Source organism: Bufo bufo, chromosome 1 (genome assembly GCF_905171765.1).
Source record: "Bufo bufo chromosome 1, aBufBuf1.1, whole genome shotgun sequence".
Taxonomy (NCBI): domain Eukaryota; kingdom Metazoa; phylum Chordata; class Amphibia; order Anura; family Bufonidae; genus Bufo; species Bufo bufo.
In genome coordinates, this window is record NC_053389.1 from 775,592,144 (window position 1) to 775,607,734 (window position 15,591).

The following is a 15,591-nucleotide window of genomic DNA, read 5'->3' on the forward strand; positions in this document are numbered from 1 at the left end:
CGTGACTCCGCCGCCTCCCGCAGCCTATTCAGAAGCGCCTCCATTGCCGGTATGTCCGCACGTCCGATTCACAGTTTCTACACCTAAAATGGCGCCCGTTTTCCCGCTTCTTTCCCTTTTAAACTTAAAGCTCCGCCTCCTATCTTCTTTCTAGCTTCCTGTTAACCCTGCCATCCCCTCGTCCCCCAAACCTCTCATGTCAGCCTCCCCTTAGGCTGCGCTTCTAGTCCGGCTGCACTTTTTGCATGCGCGTGATAAAAAACTGAAGGTATACAAACAACATCTCTTGGCAACCATCCGTGAAAAAAGCATTGCATCCGCACTTGCTTGCTGGTCCTATAAGCCCCGCCTCCAGGAACGCCCTGGGCCTGCACACAAACATCCATTTAGGGGAGGAGTTGGTGCTAGCCCTGCCCATTTTTGCCCCAAGACAGCGTGAATTTGCTGGGACTGTCTCTGAAAACCAGGGACAGTCCTGGCAAATTCGGAACAGTTGGCAGCTATGCTCGTAGGCTGTGAGTCTATAGAACATAACATACAGACAGTAAAAATTCAGTGCACTGGGTAAAACACCTTAGATGTGGCTCTAGCAATTGTCTATGTTGTGTGGTGTGGCCTGCAATATATAGGTCTGACACTGGGGGAGATTTATCAAAACTGATGTAAAGGAACACTGGCTTAGTTACCCATAGCAACCAATCAGATTCCACCTTTCATTTTTCAGGGCTCCTTTGTAAAATGAAAGGTGGAATCTGATTGGTTGTTATGGGCAACTAAACCAGTTCTACTTTGCACCAGTTTTGATAAATCTCCCCCTATGTCTTAATAAATACTGTCCTAAAGGTGGCAGCATGGTGGCTCAGTGGTTAGCACAGGTGCCTAGCAGTGCTGGGGTCCTAGGTTCAAATCTGACCATGGGCAACATCTGCATGGAGTTTGTATGTTCTCCCCGTGTTTGCATGGGGTCCCTGATAGGGACCTTAGATTGTGAGCCCCATTGGGGACAGTTGGATGATGATGTCTGTAAAGCGCTGCGGAATATAGTAGTGCTATATAAGTGCATTAAATAAATAAATTAAAATATTACAAATCAGTAAATGCAATGCAGTATGTCTAGACGTTTCAGGCGTTCCTTCCCTTTTAAGTTGTCCCTAAGGATCAGGTAAAGGACCCTTTTAGATTATTGTGCAGTTTGTTTCAGTCCTTATCTCCGAGGGTCTTCAGTTATGATGGAGCCCAACCCCTCTGGTCCCTTGGAGCTGTCATTGTGACGCCTGTGTACAAGGCTGGACGCAGTAGGCAGGTTCTCACTCGGTGACGGAGGCCTCTTATCAGCACGGAGTCTGTTTTCCAACTAATTCACCCGCTATTAGAGATTACAGTGGACTCCAATTTCCTGTTTTATTTAATAGTGTTTGCTGGAGTTATTATAACCCTGAGTCCTCGTAACATCTGCAGTCAGTAAAATAAACTCATAAAGACGTCCAATATATTCGCCTGCCATATCTTTTGCTGTCGCAAGCCTGGAATACAAACAATTCTTCCTAGTGTCATCTCCTGATTCATCCCGTAATAAGACGTCTTGTACTAACAGACTGACCATAGGCTTAAAGGGGTTCTCCTGGAATAAAGACAATTTTTGTACTGCCTGCCTCCACAAATAGAAGATTCATACTTACCTGCTCCCCACCGCCTCGGTCCTCTGCGCTGCCTCCCGCATGTTTACATCTGGCAGTGCATGGGTATTAGGGTGGCCATTTGCTTCACCCAACATTCGACATTCGAGGCCATGCCCTTCGATTCTGCTAAGCCACATCCCTCTTGTTGCCAATAATGCTTCTGAAGTGAGGTGCCACTTGAGGCCATGTCACCGTTGTTATAGAGCAGGAGGAGCTGCTCTATATTTTTGTTATATTTCTAGATTTATATCTCTGCTTTTTCTTAACCTGAGACCACCCCATCAACAGCTATCAGTGACTGAGAGTTATTTCTATATGCACACTTAAAGGGGTTGAGCCTTTTCCCTCTGGCACTATGAACATGTCCAATGTTTCTTGCCTCCATAGACATTACAAACTCGGGGGAGACTAGTCTGTGATCTAGTGGGAGCAAAACAAGTGAAGGCCAATAGTATCCTTCACCAAGGGACTTGTGCACCTACTGTGTCTGGAATCGGTTGTGTATAGAAACAGCCTTTTCCCATTGGCACTGTCAACTTTCCCAGGGTTTGTTGCCTCCATAGACATTGCAAAATAGGGAGGGGGGCATTCTAGTCTGTGATCCAACCGGTGCAAAAACGGGTGAAGGCCACTAATATACAGCACCAAGGGACATATGCACCCACTGTGGAATTGGACATATGTAAACAGAGACCTTGGCTCAAGTTGGCCTTTTTTCCCATTGGCACTGTCAACCTTCCCCGGGTTTCTTGCCTCCATAGACATTATAAAATAGGGTTAGAATGGGATTCTAGTCTGTAATCCAGTGGGTGAAATGGGTCTGTGATCCAATGTGTGCAAAACAGGTGAAGGCCAATAGTGCCCAGCACCAAGGGACATATGTCTGGAATTGGTGCATGGAAAGTTGGCCTTTTCTCCTTGACAGTATAGACCCACACAGTTTTTGTTTTTTTTTGCCTTTTTAGACACAGCAAAGGTACAGGTAGACTAGTCTGGGATCAGATAAGGGGTGAGGGTTTGGTTGTTAAACTGCAATGGTGCCCAAAACCAAGGGACATGCGCACCCACTGTGTGGAATTAGGTACACAGAAAGGGAGACCCTGGCTCAAGTTGGCTTTTTCCTTTTGGCAGTATGAACCTGCCCAACATTTCTTGTTTCTATAGGCATAGCAAAGGTGGGGGTAGACTAGTCTGGGATCCAATAAGGGGTGAGGGGGTGGCTGATAAACTGCAAAACCAAAGTACCCAAAACCAAGGAACATGTGCGCCCACTGTGCACGGAATCAGGTTCATGTAGAAGAAGCCCTGGGTCCAGTTGGCCTTTTCTCCTAGACTGTGGTACTCTTGCCACCCCTTTCGGTAAAACGGGTGATAGAGGAAGGACAAGTGTTGGAACCTCCTGTCCCCCAATTTTATGAACTATTAAAACTTTCTCGTCTTGCTACGTTGTCCTCTGATGTATGACATATGCCAGGATCCTTACGTCTGTCCATATGGAGACTTCCTTTTCTTTTGTCAACCTCAGGCACAAAAAAACTGAGCACGTCAGCCTGTCCAAGGAAATCATAGGGAAAAGCAAACACACAATTCAGTGACTCACATCCCCCTATCTCTCTCCCCTCTCTGAGATGGAGGTGATAAACAGTGACAGAGCACAGGTGCCTATTAACCCTCTCTACCCATGACGCACTCGCTGGCTGCAGGGCAAAATCTGGAAGCTTTAGAATGAAGTCCCTATTGGATGGAGTCTCTGATCTGGACTGACACAAGAGACAAACCAGCAGCTCTCCAGCCATACGACGTTACCTCTGAAGGTGTTCACAAGGTAAGAGCACACTGCACTGCAAGTGTCTATAGGATGATGGTGGTGGTAGTGGTGATACATATATATATATATATATATATATATAATTCAATATCGGTCCAGCTAATGTTATGGATCTGCTGTCAGTATGTGGTATATCTGGAGGACAGAAGCTCGGTGAATTGGAGTAGTCATAGACCTTGCACAACCTTATGTTATTATGTCCTGTATGTGTTGATTATATATATATATTCAGGAGATGAAGCAGAGATGAATTTGTCATCTACCATGGCCGCAGCCTAATATTATCAGGGTGTGCCCGCTTATCCAGCCCATAGACAAACGTCTCTGGGGTCTACAAGACAGTCAGAGTTTTGGGAGAAACATACATGAGAAAGATCCTGTCTTATCTGTCTGATCCTATTGTGTCCATACAGATAATGGAGAACATGCACAGTATGTTAATGGGGGGGGGGGGGGGGGGGTTCCACAATGGGGGTCTCTTTCGAAACCTGGTGCTCGTCCACTTTGTTGACCCTCTGAATAGGATGTTAATATACTTCTGATGAAGATGATTATTATATATTATGTGGCAGGGGAATCTGAGATAACGCTGAAGGTTTATTTCAGGGGATTTCTGTTAGATATTAACAGGGATCGCTGCATAATACACCACAACAGCAAAGACCGAGGCAGCCGAGCTGAGCTTGTCATGTGGCGCACGTGATACACTATCTGTACTATGAAACAGGACTGTAGGTTCGATATATACTGTACTAGGTTCATTCAGATGGTTACCACATGCAAATGACAAACTCGGCTCTGCTATGTGAGCCAAATAGTAAACACGCTATAGCAAGGTAGATTTATCAATGCTCTTTAAGCAATAAACTTCAGCTATTCTTTAATCAGTAACCAGAATCACCGTTACGGCGCAGTCACACGACTGCGCCGTGTTTTGTGGTCTGCAAATTATGGAACCGCAAAACACAGACGTCGTCCATGTCATTTGCAGAACAGGACAGGCCGCCCATTATAGAAATGCCTATGACTGTGGACAAGAATAGGACGTGCTCCATATTTTGTTGCGGGGTCGGGGAACGGAACAACGGACGCGGACAACACACGCGGTGTGATGTCCGCATCGTTTGCAGCCCCACTGAGATGAATGGGTCCGCACCCCGGGCCACACCTGTTCCGTTGATACGGTCGTGTGAATGAGCCCTTACGCTGCGGCTGTAAGAAAGGCAAAAGGATCATTTGCTGTTATCCGCTGTAAATGCCGAAACAAAAAACAACGCTGACTAATGTAATATGTGAATGATCTCATTTGTTACCTCTGGCAGTTCTAACAGAGGGCAGGACGTAGCGATCCGCAAAATGTTGAATGCGGGTTTCCGTGATTTGTGGATCCGCAATTTGCAGACCGCAAAAATGGCTACGGGCATGTGCATGAGGCCTTAGATTACTGCTGCATCAGACTACACAGCGTTTGACAAAGTAAAAGCCAGCACCGCTCTTAAAGGGAACCTGTCATCCGGATTTTGGGTATAGAGCTGAGGACATGGGTCGCTAGATGGCCGCTAGCACATCCGCAATACCCAGTCCCCATAGCTCTGTGTGCTTTTATTGTGTAAAAAAAACTATTTGATACATATGCAAATTAACCAGAGATGAGTCCTGTACGTGAGATGAGTCAGGGACACGACTCATCTCAGGTTAATTTGCATATGTATCAAATAGTTTTTTTTACACAATAAAAGCACACAGAGCTATGGGGACTGGGTATTGCGGATGTGCTCGCGGCCATCTAGTAACCCATGTCCTCAGCTCTATACACAAAATCCCGGTGACAGGTTCCCTTTAAAAGCTGTGAGGATCCTTTATTCTTGAGTACAGCAGGCACATACCAATAATCACGGCGCCCCGACTGTAAAAGCGTTTCGGACAAACTACGTGTCCCTAATCATTATAAAGAGTGAGTTAGTACTGCTGGTCTATTTTACTTGTGGCAACATGTAAAACACGGATTCCGGACCAGCAGTACACAGCAGTATAATACATAGCGAAAATGAAAAGACTAGCTTGCGCACACAGTGCGGTTACGTTCCCCCTGTCAACATTCAATCTGAATATGATATTACTGATAACTAAGTCCGCAGAGACTCAATAGGCAAAAACACATGAGCGTGACACCTCGATTCCCCACCAGGTGGCGCTGATTGCATTGAGACGCCACCTGCGTACATACAGTAATTACTCCATGGAATGAATTGCTTACATGTCAGCGGTTACAGAATTTTTATTATTACATAATTATTTCATGTTCAATGACAAATATTACTGGCAGACAAGTGGGTGTCTCAAGGGGGGCACAATTCTCACCCTCCCTTGCGAACCTAACAATGTCATACTGGGAGGAATGTGGAGTCGATTAACTGGTAGGGCAGGTACATCGATGACCTCCTAATTATTTGGAAGAGAGATGTATCTGCCATACCGGTTTTTCTATACTACCTCAATAATCCTTAATCACTTCATCTGGATCTTAAATGAACTGGTATACCCCAACATCCAATTTATACAGAAACTTACCAAAAGGAGACAGCAGGGAATACAATTCTGCATGCCACCAGTCATCATCCCGTGCATGCTATCAAGGCCAAGGGCGTAGCTAAAGGCTCATTGGCCCTGGTGCAAGAGTTCACTTTGGGCCCCCTTCCCTCAGTGCTTTGTGGCCAGGGGCAGGGGAGCACATAGCCTTCCTGCTGCCTGAGGCAAAAATACCCCCCCCCCCCCCTTCATGACCTAACCACTTCCCTCCAGCCAGAGGTGTAACTTGACCAGCGTGCACTTTCTCTAATACCGGTATCTTCTTATTAGGGTCTTTGGCCCCCTCAGGCTCCTGGGCCCAGTAGCGACTGCTAACTCTGCACACCCTATAGCTACGCCCCTGATCAAGTCAATATCAGTTAGGGAGGTGATTAGAGCAAGGAGGAACTGTAACAACCCAGGAGACTTTCCTCCAGAAATGTGAAGCATTCAGGGTGCGCCTGTGCCACAGGGGCTACAGCGAGCACAAAAATAGCGAGGAATTTCTATGTCATAAAAACTTGAATAAGGGTAGGAATAAGTGTGATACCAAAAGAAAGCTCATAATCGGAAGAGAGGAGCAAACTTTTCAAAAATTCGATTCGGACGGTTCGGAAAATTTTCCAAAAAGATTTGATTCAGTCCGAATTTATTTGTGATGAATCTCGTTAAAAAAACTTCTATTTCCTGGCTGCTGAGAGCCTGTATAGCAGTGTAGAACACTGTGCATTGCAAAAACAAGCATAGGGAGACACGCAAATGAGAGGCGTCACTCTTTCACACGGGCGAGATTTCCGCGCGGGTGCAATGCGTGAGGTGAACGCATTGCACCCGCACTAAATCCGGACCCATTCATTTCTATGGGGCTGTGCACATGAGCGGTGATTTTCACGCATCACTTGTGCGTTGTGTGAAAATCGCAGAATGCTCCTCTTTGTGCGTTTTCCATGCAACGCAGGCCCCATAGAAGTGAATGTATCTGCGTGATAATCGCAAGCAAGTGCGGATGCGGTGCGATTTTCACGAACGGTTGCTAGGAGACGATCGGGATGGAGACCCGATCATTATTTTCCCTTATAACATGGTTATAAGGGAAAATAATAGCATTCTTAATACAGAATGCATAGTAAAATAGCGCTGGAGGGGTTAAAAAAAATATATAATTTAACTCACCTTAATTCACTTGCTCGCGCAGCCCGGCATCTCTTCTGTCTTCATCTTTGCTGTGCAGGAAAAGGAACTGTGATGACGTCACTATGCTCGTCACATGGTCCGTCACATGATCCATCCCCATGGTAAAAAATCATGTGATGGACCATGTGATGAGCGCAGTGACATCATCAAAGGTCCTTTTCCTGTGCACAGCAAAGATGAAGACAGAAGAGAAGCCGCGCTTCTAATTATTATTATTTTTTTTAACCCCTCCAGCGTTATTTTACTTAGCATTCTGTATTAAGAATGCTATTATTTTCCCTTATAACCATGTTATAAGGGGAAATAATACAGTCTACACAACACCTAACCCAAACCCGAACTTCTGTGAAGAAGTTCGGGTTTGGGTACCAAACATGCCGATTTTTCTCATGCGCGTGCAAAACGCATTACAATGTTTTGCACTCGCACGGAAAAATCGCTCATTTTCCCGCGACGCACCCGCATCTTATCCGGGCCAAAAACATGACGCCCGTGTGAAAGAGGCCTTAGAATCTCTTCATACTTCACTTATTTGGTCAGTTACAGGTACCAAATAACTCAAGTGTGAACTCAGCCTTACAGGTCAATGTTAGCGTCAGGTATAAAGAACCGTGCAGAGGCCCAAGATTATACTATAGAGTGAAAGAGCGCACTACTTTTACACCGTCGTCTGATTCCACATAGATTTCTACAGAACCTGTTCTGTTACATGCTGAAACAGGTAGTGTCCCCATGACCGAGTGGACAGGGTGTCAGCAGTAAGTTTCTGTTGACGCCACCGTTTATTTTGCCCTTCTTCACATCAGTCATAAGAACAACCCTCAAAAAACGTGTGGAGGATGGAGTTCCAACAGGTGGAAGCGTCGCATATCAGGCCATGTTGGGGAACACTATTCTGCCGTTGCAGCTCAAGGACGGTGTGCTTTGCAGTGTAAGAGTTGCTGAAGTGCATGCACAGTTTACTAGCCATTTTCAGGTTGTCTTTAAGTTGGGTGGAAGACTTCAGGAACTGCTACAACCAGATTAAAGACGTCCGCCATGCAGGGCGAGGTGCTGACACAATGTTCTTCCTGTTTTCGGTGACCATGTATCCGATTTTAAGTTGGCGAGGAGAGGGCCATGATTGGATTTCCTCTTGAAGGACGCAGAGCAGTTCCTCCCCGGTGTCACTCAGTTCACCCAGGCAAATCAGGTAAGGAACAGCATGACACCACTGTGCTCTGTAGTGGAGGCTGAGGACAAGGTGGAGGATGAGGAGGCAGAGGAGGACATTGGCGCAGGAATCACAGCTTGAGAACGCGGAGGCGGCAGTGCTGTCACCTGGCCAAGTTGCTTGTGTGTCTGGGCAGGCACCACATTTACCCAGTGGGTCATAAAGGACATACTGTATATTGTCCTTGATTGTAGTTACAGCTTCACACGTTGGCGCTGCAGTGAACTTTAGCAGACACTGACAGGCTCAAGGACTGTCTCACCTTCTGTTCAACATATGTGTGCAGGGCTGGCACAGCCTTTTTGTAGAAGTAATGATAGCTTGGGACTCTCCAACTTGGCTTGGCACAAGCTATCAGTTCTCTGAAAGGTGCAGCGTCCACCACATGGAAAAGGGGGGAATGTAGTACCAGCAACTTGGCCAGGAGCACGTTCAGCTGCAGCGCCGTTGGATGAGTGCATGTGTACTGTTGTCTTTTTGCAATCGCCTCGTGATTGCTGATGAAACAAGTGATGAGTAGGAGGAGGAGGAAGAGGAGCAGGAACATCAAGACCAGTAGATGATGGGAAGGAAACACGGCTCCCGTCTGCTGAGGTGGTGTAGCCTTGACTGCAGGAGAAGGGGTGCGGACCACTGGGTGATGCAGCGGTTGCTGCATCAGGCTGTACCACTACATTAGCTCAACGGTTTTCCAAGGCCACTTTATGGTGATGCTGCATGTGTTGATGCAGGGCCGTGATGCCAACATTGGCACCCTGGCCACGCTTCACCTTCTGCCCATAGATTCTACAAATGGCTACGCTGACTTCTTCCTGCAGCTTGCCGAAAAATTCCCACACCGTCAAATAGGGAATTTTCCCCCCACCACTCCGTGCTTACTGCCTGTCGCCGCTGCCTCCGCAAACCCGTGCTCCACTAGTTCTTTCCCGAAAGGTAGGCTCCTGTGTAGCAGACAGTCTACCCTGGTCACGTTTGGCTCCAGACCTCACACTGCTGCCACCCTGCTGACTCACGGCCATGCTACCACCCTGCTGGCTCAGCCCCTGCCTCACGCGCAAGCTGCCATCCTCTTCTCCTGATGATGATGATGATGATGATGAAGCCCCCTCTTCACCTAGCTGTGAATCGGTTACATCATCATCGGCCACTGTCTACATGTTACCGATGTTACCCTCACTAGTCTCAGAGTCACGTGCCTGACCGCTCACAACACCAGCTCCCATGCGACTCTCATCGTCGCTACTTGTGCATCTACCAGAGGTAGCAGCGGATCTCTCCTCCAGATCTTGGCTGGGCAGTATCTACTGACTGTCCTCGAGAAGCTCATTTTCGCTGAAAAGTGGAGCCTAGTCGACAGCATACAATACTTCTCGAGCAGAAGTAACCGAAAATGAAAGAGGCAGATTCAGGACAAGTGAGGGCACAGAGCTTGTTTCCAGGCCATGCCAACTAAGCGTGGTGTCAGAGGAACCCACTGACTCCTGGCTGGGGGTGTCTGATGTCACTTGAGATGAGGTAGAAGCAGTGTCGGACTGGGGTACTTAGGGCCCACCAGTTAACTTAGTTTGTGGGCCCACCTTAGGTCTCCTGCACACTGACTTATTTTTTTTTTTCCATGTCTGTAACGTTCACTTCCTTGGGGCCGTAAAAAAATTAAATAAATGACTCAATGTGCATTCCATGTCTGTATGTCCGCATGGCCATTCTGCAAAATGATAGAACATGTCCTATTATTGTCGGCATTACAGACAAGGACAGGACTGTTCTATTACAGGGAGTGCAGAATTATTAGGCAAGTTGTATTTTTGAGGATTAATTTTATTATTGAACAACAACCATGTTCTCAATGAACCCAAAAAACTCATTAATATCAAAGCTGAATATTTTTGGAAGTAGTTTTTAGTTTGTTTTTAGTTTTAGCTATTTTAGGGGGATATCTGTGTGTGCAGGTGACTATTACTGTGCATAATTATTAGGCAACTTAACAAAAAACAAATATATACCCATTTCAATTATTTATTTTTACCAGTGAAACCAATATAACATCTCAACATTCACAAATATACATTTCTGACATTCAAAAACAAAACAAAAACAAATCAGTGACCAATATAGCCACCTTTCTTTGCAAGGACACTCAAAAGCCTGCCATCCATGGATTCTGTCAGTGTTTTGATCTGTTCACCATCAACATTGCGTGCAGCAGCAACCACAGCCTCCCAGACACTGTTCAGAGAGGTGTACTGTTTTCCCTCCTTGTAAATCTCACATTTGATGATGGACCACAGGTTCTCAATGGGGTTCAGATCAGGTGAACAAGGAGGCCATGTCATTAGATTTCCTTCTTTTATACCCTTTCTTGCCAGCCACGCTGTGGAGTACTTGGACGCGTGTGATGGAGCATTGTCCTGCATGAAAATCATGTTTTTCTTGAAGGATGCAGACTTCTTCCTGTACCACTGCTTGAAGAAGGTGTCTTCCAGAAACTGGCAGTAGGACTGTGAGTTGAGCTTGACTCCATCCTCAACCCGAAAAGGCCCCACAAGCTCATCTTTGATGATACCAGCCCAAACCAGTACTCCACCTCCACCTTGCTGGCGTCTGAGTCGGACTGGAGCTCTCTGCCCTTTACCAATCCAGCCAAGGGCCCATCCATCTGGCCCATCAAGACTCACTCTCATTTCATCAGTCCATAAAACCTTAGAAAAATCAGTCTTGAGATATTTCTTGGCCCAGTCTTGACGTTTCAGCTTGTGTGTCTTGTTCAGTGGTGGTCGTCTTTCAGCCTTTCTTACCTTGGCCATGTCTCTGAGTATTGCACACCTTGTGCTTTTGGGCACTCCAGTGATGTTGCAGCTCTGAAATATGGCGAAACTGGTGGCAAGTGGCATCTTGGCAGCTGCACGCTTGACTTTTCTCAGTTCATGGGCAGTTATTTTGCACCTTGGTTTTTCCACACGCTTGTTGCGACCCTGTTGACTATTTTGAATGAAACGCTTGATTGTTCGATGATCACGCTTCAGAAGCTTTGCAATTTTAAGAGTGCTGCATCCCTCTGCAAGATATCTCACTATTTTTGACTTTTCTGAGCCTGTCAAGTCCTTCTTTTGACCCATTTTGCCAAAGAAAAGGAAGTTGCCTAATAATTATGCACACCTGATATAGGGTGTTGATGTCATTAGACCACACCCCTTCTCATTACAGAGATGCACATCACCTAATATGCTTAATTGGTAGTAGGCTTTCGAGCCTATACAGCTTGGAGTAAGACAACATGCATAAAGAGGATGATGTGGTCAAAATACTCATTTGCCTAATAATTCTGTACAGGGTGTAGAGGCCGGCTGTTCTGTTCCGCATAATGTGGAATGCACACACCCGTATCCATGTTTTGCGGACTGCAAAACATCCAACAATCGTGTTCATGAGCACTTACAGTGATAACAGAAATATTAAAGATGAAGTATGATGGCAGACACTCACAGCAAAATGCACAAACATACATGTGGCAGAATTTACACATATATAGATATCCTGCACTTACGTCAGTCAGAAACAAGACACATGCAGCGCGCACAGTCACTCATTGGACACATGTGGCACACAAGACACTTATACGTGGCTCACATGCCACTGATGCATATGTCACATACTGCACATACACCACTGATACATAGATCATATAGAGCACACACCAATCACACATAGGAAACACACAATGCACACACCAAGACATTTATGCACACTTAAAGGGGATGTCTCACTTCAGCAATTGGCATTTATCATGTGGAGTAAGTTAATACAATGCACTTACTAATGTATTGTGATTGTCCATATTGACTCCTTTCCATCACATTATACACAGCACGTATCCGTGGTTATTACAACCCGTGTAATCCAGCAGCGGTGGCCGTGCTTGCACACTATAGGTAAAGGTGTTGGTCTATGCGCACTTCCAGCCTTTCCCTATAACGTGTAAGCACGGCCTTCACTGCTGGATTACACGGTGGTTGTAACCACGGATACATGCTGTATATAATGTGATGGAAAGGAGGCAATATGGACAATCACAATACATTAGTAAGTGCATTGTATTAACTTACTCCACATGATAAATGCCAATTGCTGAAGTGAGACAACCCGTTTAACCCTTTGAAGCATAAATGTCTGGCATGAAATTTACAAAATCTAAACCTCCTCATATTGTACAGTCGTGGCCAAAAGTTTTGAGAATGACAAAAATATTAGTTTTCAGAAAGTTTGCTGCTAAACTGCTTTTAGATCTTTGTTTCAGTTGTTTCTGTGATGTAGTGAAATATAATTACACGCACTTCATACGTTTCAAAGGCTTTTATCGACAATTACATGACATTTATGCAAAGAGTCAGTATTTGCAGTGTTGGCCCTTCTTTTTCAGGACCTCTGCAATTCGACTGGGCATGCTCTCAATCAACTTCTGGGCCAATTCCTGACTGATAGCAACCCATTCTTTCATAATCACTTCTTGGAGTTTGTCAGAATTAGTGGGTTTTTGTTTGTCCACCCGCCTCTTGAGGATTGACCACAAGTTCTCAATGGGATTAAGATCTGGGGAGTTTCCAGGCCATGGACCCAAAATGTCAACGTTTTGGTCCCCGAGCCACTTAGTTATCACTTTTGCCTTATGGCACGGTGCTCCATCGTGCTGGAAAATGCATTGTTCTTTACCAAACTGTTGTTGGATTGTTGGAAGAAGTTGCTGTTGGAGGGTGTTTTGGTACCATTCTTTATTCATGGCTGTGTTTTTGGGCAAAATTGTGAGTGAGCCCACTCCCTTGGATGAGAAGCAACCCCACACATGAATGGTCTCAGGATGCTTTACTGTTGGCATGACACAGGACTGATGGTAGCGCTCACCTTTTCATCTTCGGACAAGCCTTTTTCCAGATGCCCCAAACAATCGGAAAGAGGCTTCATCGGAGAATATGACTTTGCCCCAGTCCTCAGCAGTCCATTCACCAAACTTTCTGCAGAAGATCAATCTGTCCCTGGTGTTTTTTTTTGAGAGAAGTGGCTTCTTTGCTGTCCTTCTTGACACGAGGCCATCTTCCAAAAGTCTTTGCCTCACTGTGCGTGCAGATGCGCTCACACCTGCCTGCTGCCATTCCTGAGCAAGCTCTGCACTGGTGGCACTCTGATCCCGCAGCTGAATCCTCTTTAGGAGACGATCCTGGCGCTTGCTGGACTTTCTTGGACGCCCTGAAGCCTTCTTAACAAGAATTGAACCTCTTTCCTTGAAGTTCTTGATGATCCTATAAATTGTTGATTGAGGTGCAATCTTAGTAGCCACAATATCCTTGCCTGTGAAGCCATTTTTATGCAACGCAATGATAGCTGCACGCATTTCTTTGCAGGTCACCATGGTTAACAATGGAAGAACAATGATTTCAAGCATCACCCTCCTTTTAACATGTCAAGTCTGCCATTTTAACCCAATCAGCCTGACATAATGATCTCCAGCCTTGTGCTCGTCAACATTCTCACCTGAGTTAACAAGACGATTACTGAAATGATCTCAGCAGGTCCTTTAATGACAGCAATGAAATGCAGTGGAAATTTTTTTTTTGGGATTAAGTTAATTTTCATGGCAAAGAAGGACTATGCAATTCATCTGATCACTCTTCATAACATTCTGGAGTATATGCAAATTGCTATTATAAAAATTTAAGCAGCAACTTTTCCAATTTCCAATATTTATGTAATTCTCAAAACTTTTGGCCACGACTGTACATGCCAAAAAGAGGAGGAGACCTCAAACACAAACGATTGAATAAAGAGGGATATTGTATATTCCACCTCCAGTCCAGGCACCCACATGGACTGAATCTACGCAGAGAACTCATGTACCACTATTAATGTGCCTTTGCCTTTTGAATCTGGTTCGGGCTTTGCTGCGCTGTGAGGCCACGGAGGCCATGTCTTCTCAATTATGTTCTTCTCTGTATCTCACCACATATACACTCACCTAAAGAATTATTAGGAACACCATACTAATACGGTGTTGGACCCCTTTTGCCTTCAGAACTGCCTTAATTCTACGTGGCATTGATTCAACAAGGTGCTGATAGCATTCTTTAGAAATGTTGGCCCATATTGATAGGATAGCATCTTGCAGATGATGGGGATTTGAGGGATGCACATCCAGGGCACGAAGCTCCCGTTCCATCACATCCCAAAGATGCTTTATTGGGTTGAGATCTGGTGACTGTGGGGGCCATTTTAGTACAGTGAACTCATTCTCATGTTCAAGAAACCAATTTGAAATGATTCGAGCTTTGTGACATGGTGCATTATCCTGCTGGAAGTAGCCATCAGAGGATGGATCCATGTTCTCATTCTGTTTACGCCAAATTCGCACTCTACCATTTGAATGTCTCAACAGAAATCGAGACTCATCAGACCAGGCAACATTTTTCCAGTCTTCAACAGTCCAATTTTGGTGAGCTTGTGCAAATTGTAGCCTCTTTTTCCTATTTGTAGTGGAGATGAGTGGTACCCGGTGGGGTCTTCTGCTGTTGTAGCCCATCCGCCTCAAGGTTGTGCGTGTTGTGGCTTCACAAATGCTTTGCTGCATACCTCGGTTGTAACGAGTGGTTATTTCAGTCAACGTTGCTCTTCTATAAGCTTGAATCAGTCGGCCCATTCTCCTCTGACCTCTAGCATCCACAAGGCATTTTTGCCCACAGGACTGCCGCATACTGGATGTTTTTCCCTTTTCACACCATTCTTTGTAAACCCTAGAAATGGTTGTGCGTGAAAATCCCAGTAACTGAGCAGATTGTGAAATACTCAGACCGGCCCGTCTGGCACCAACAACCATGCCACGCTCAAAATTGCTTAAATCACCTTTCTTTCCCATTCTGACATTCAGTTTGGAGTTCAGGAGATTGTCTTGACCAGGACCACCCCCCTAAATGCATTGAAGCAACTGCCATGTGATTGGTTGACTAGATAATTGCATTAATGAGAAATAGAACAGGTGTTCCTAATAATTCTTTAGGTGAGTGTATGTCCTCATATTGAAGCTTATATATGTCCCTTATCATATGCATTATTGTGACCCCTGAGTT

The 15,591-nt window shown here is 45.4% G+C and overlaps 1 protein-coding gene across 2 annotated transcripts in view; it reads left to right on the forward strand.

The window, feature by feature from the left end:
* LOC120986333 (chromaffin granule amine transporter-like) overlaps positions 1–15,591 on the forward strand; it is a 281,401-nt gene that overhangs the window by 159,759 nt on the left and 106,051 nt on the right. The window contains exon 1 of one of the 2 annotated variants that reach the window (XM_040414854.1): positions 3,018–3,504. The exons of the other annotated variant lie outside the window; for it this stretch is intronic. Coding sequence (XP_040270788.1) covers positions 3,421–3,504 — 84 coding nt within the window. The 5' untranslated portion in view covers positions 3,018–3,420. Of the gene's footprint in view, positions 1–3,017; positions 3,505–15,591 lie in introns of those variants that run through there. 2 annotated transcript variants of the gene reach the window in all.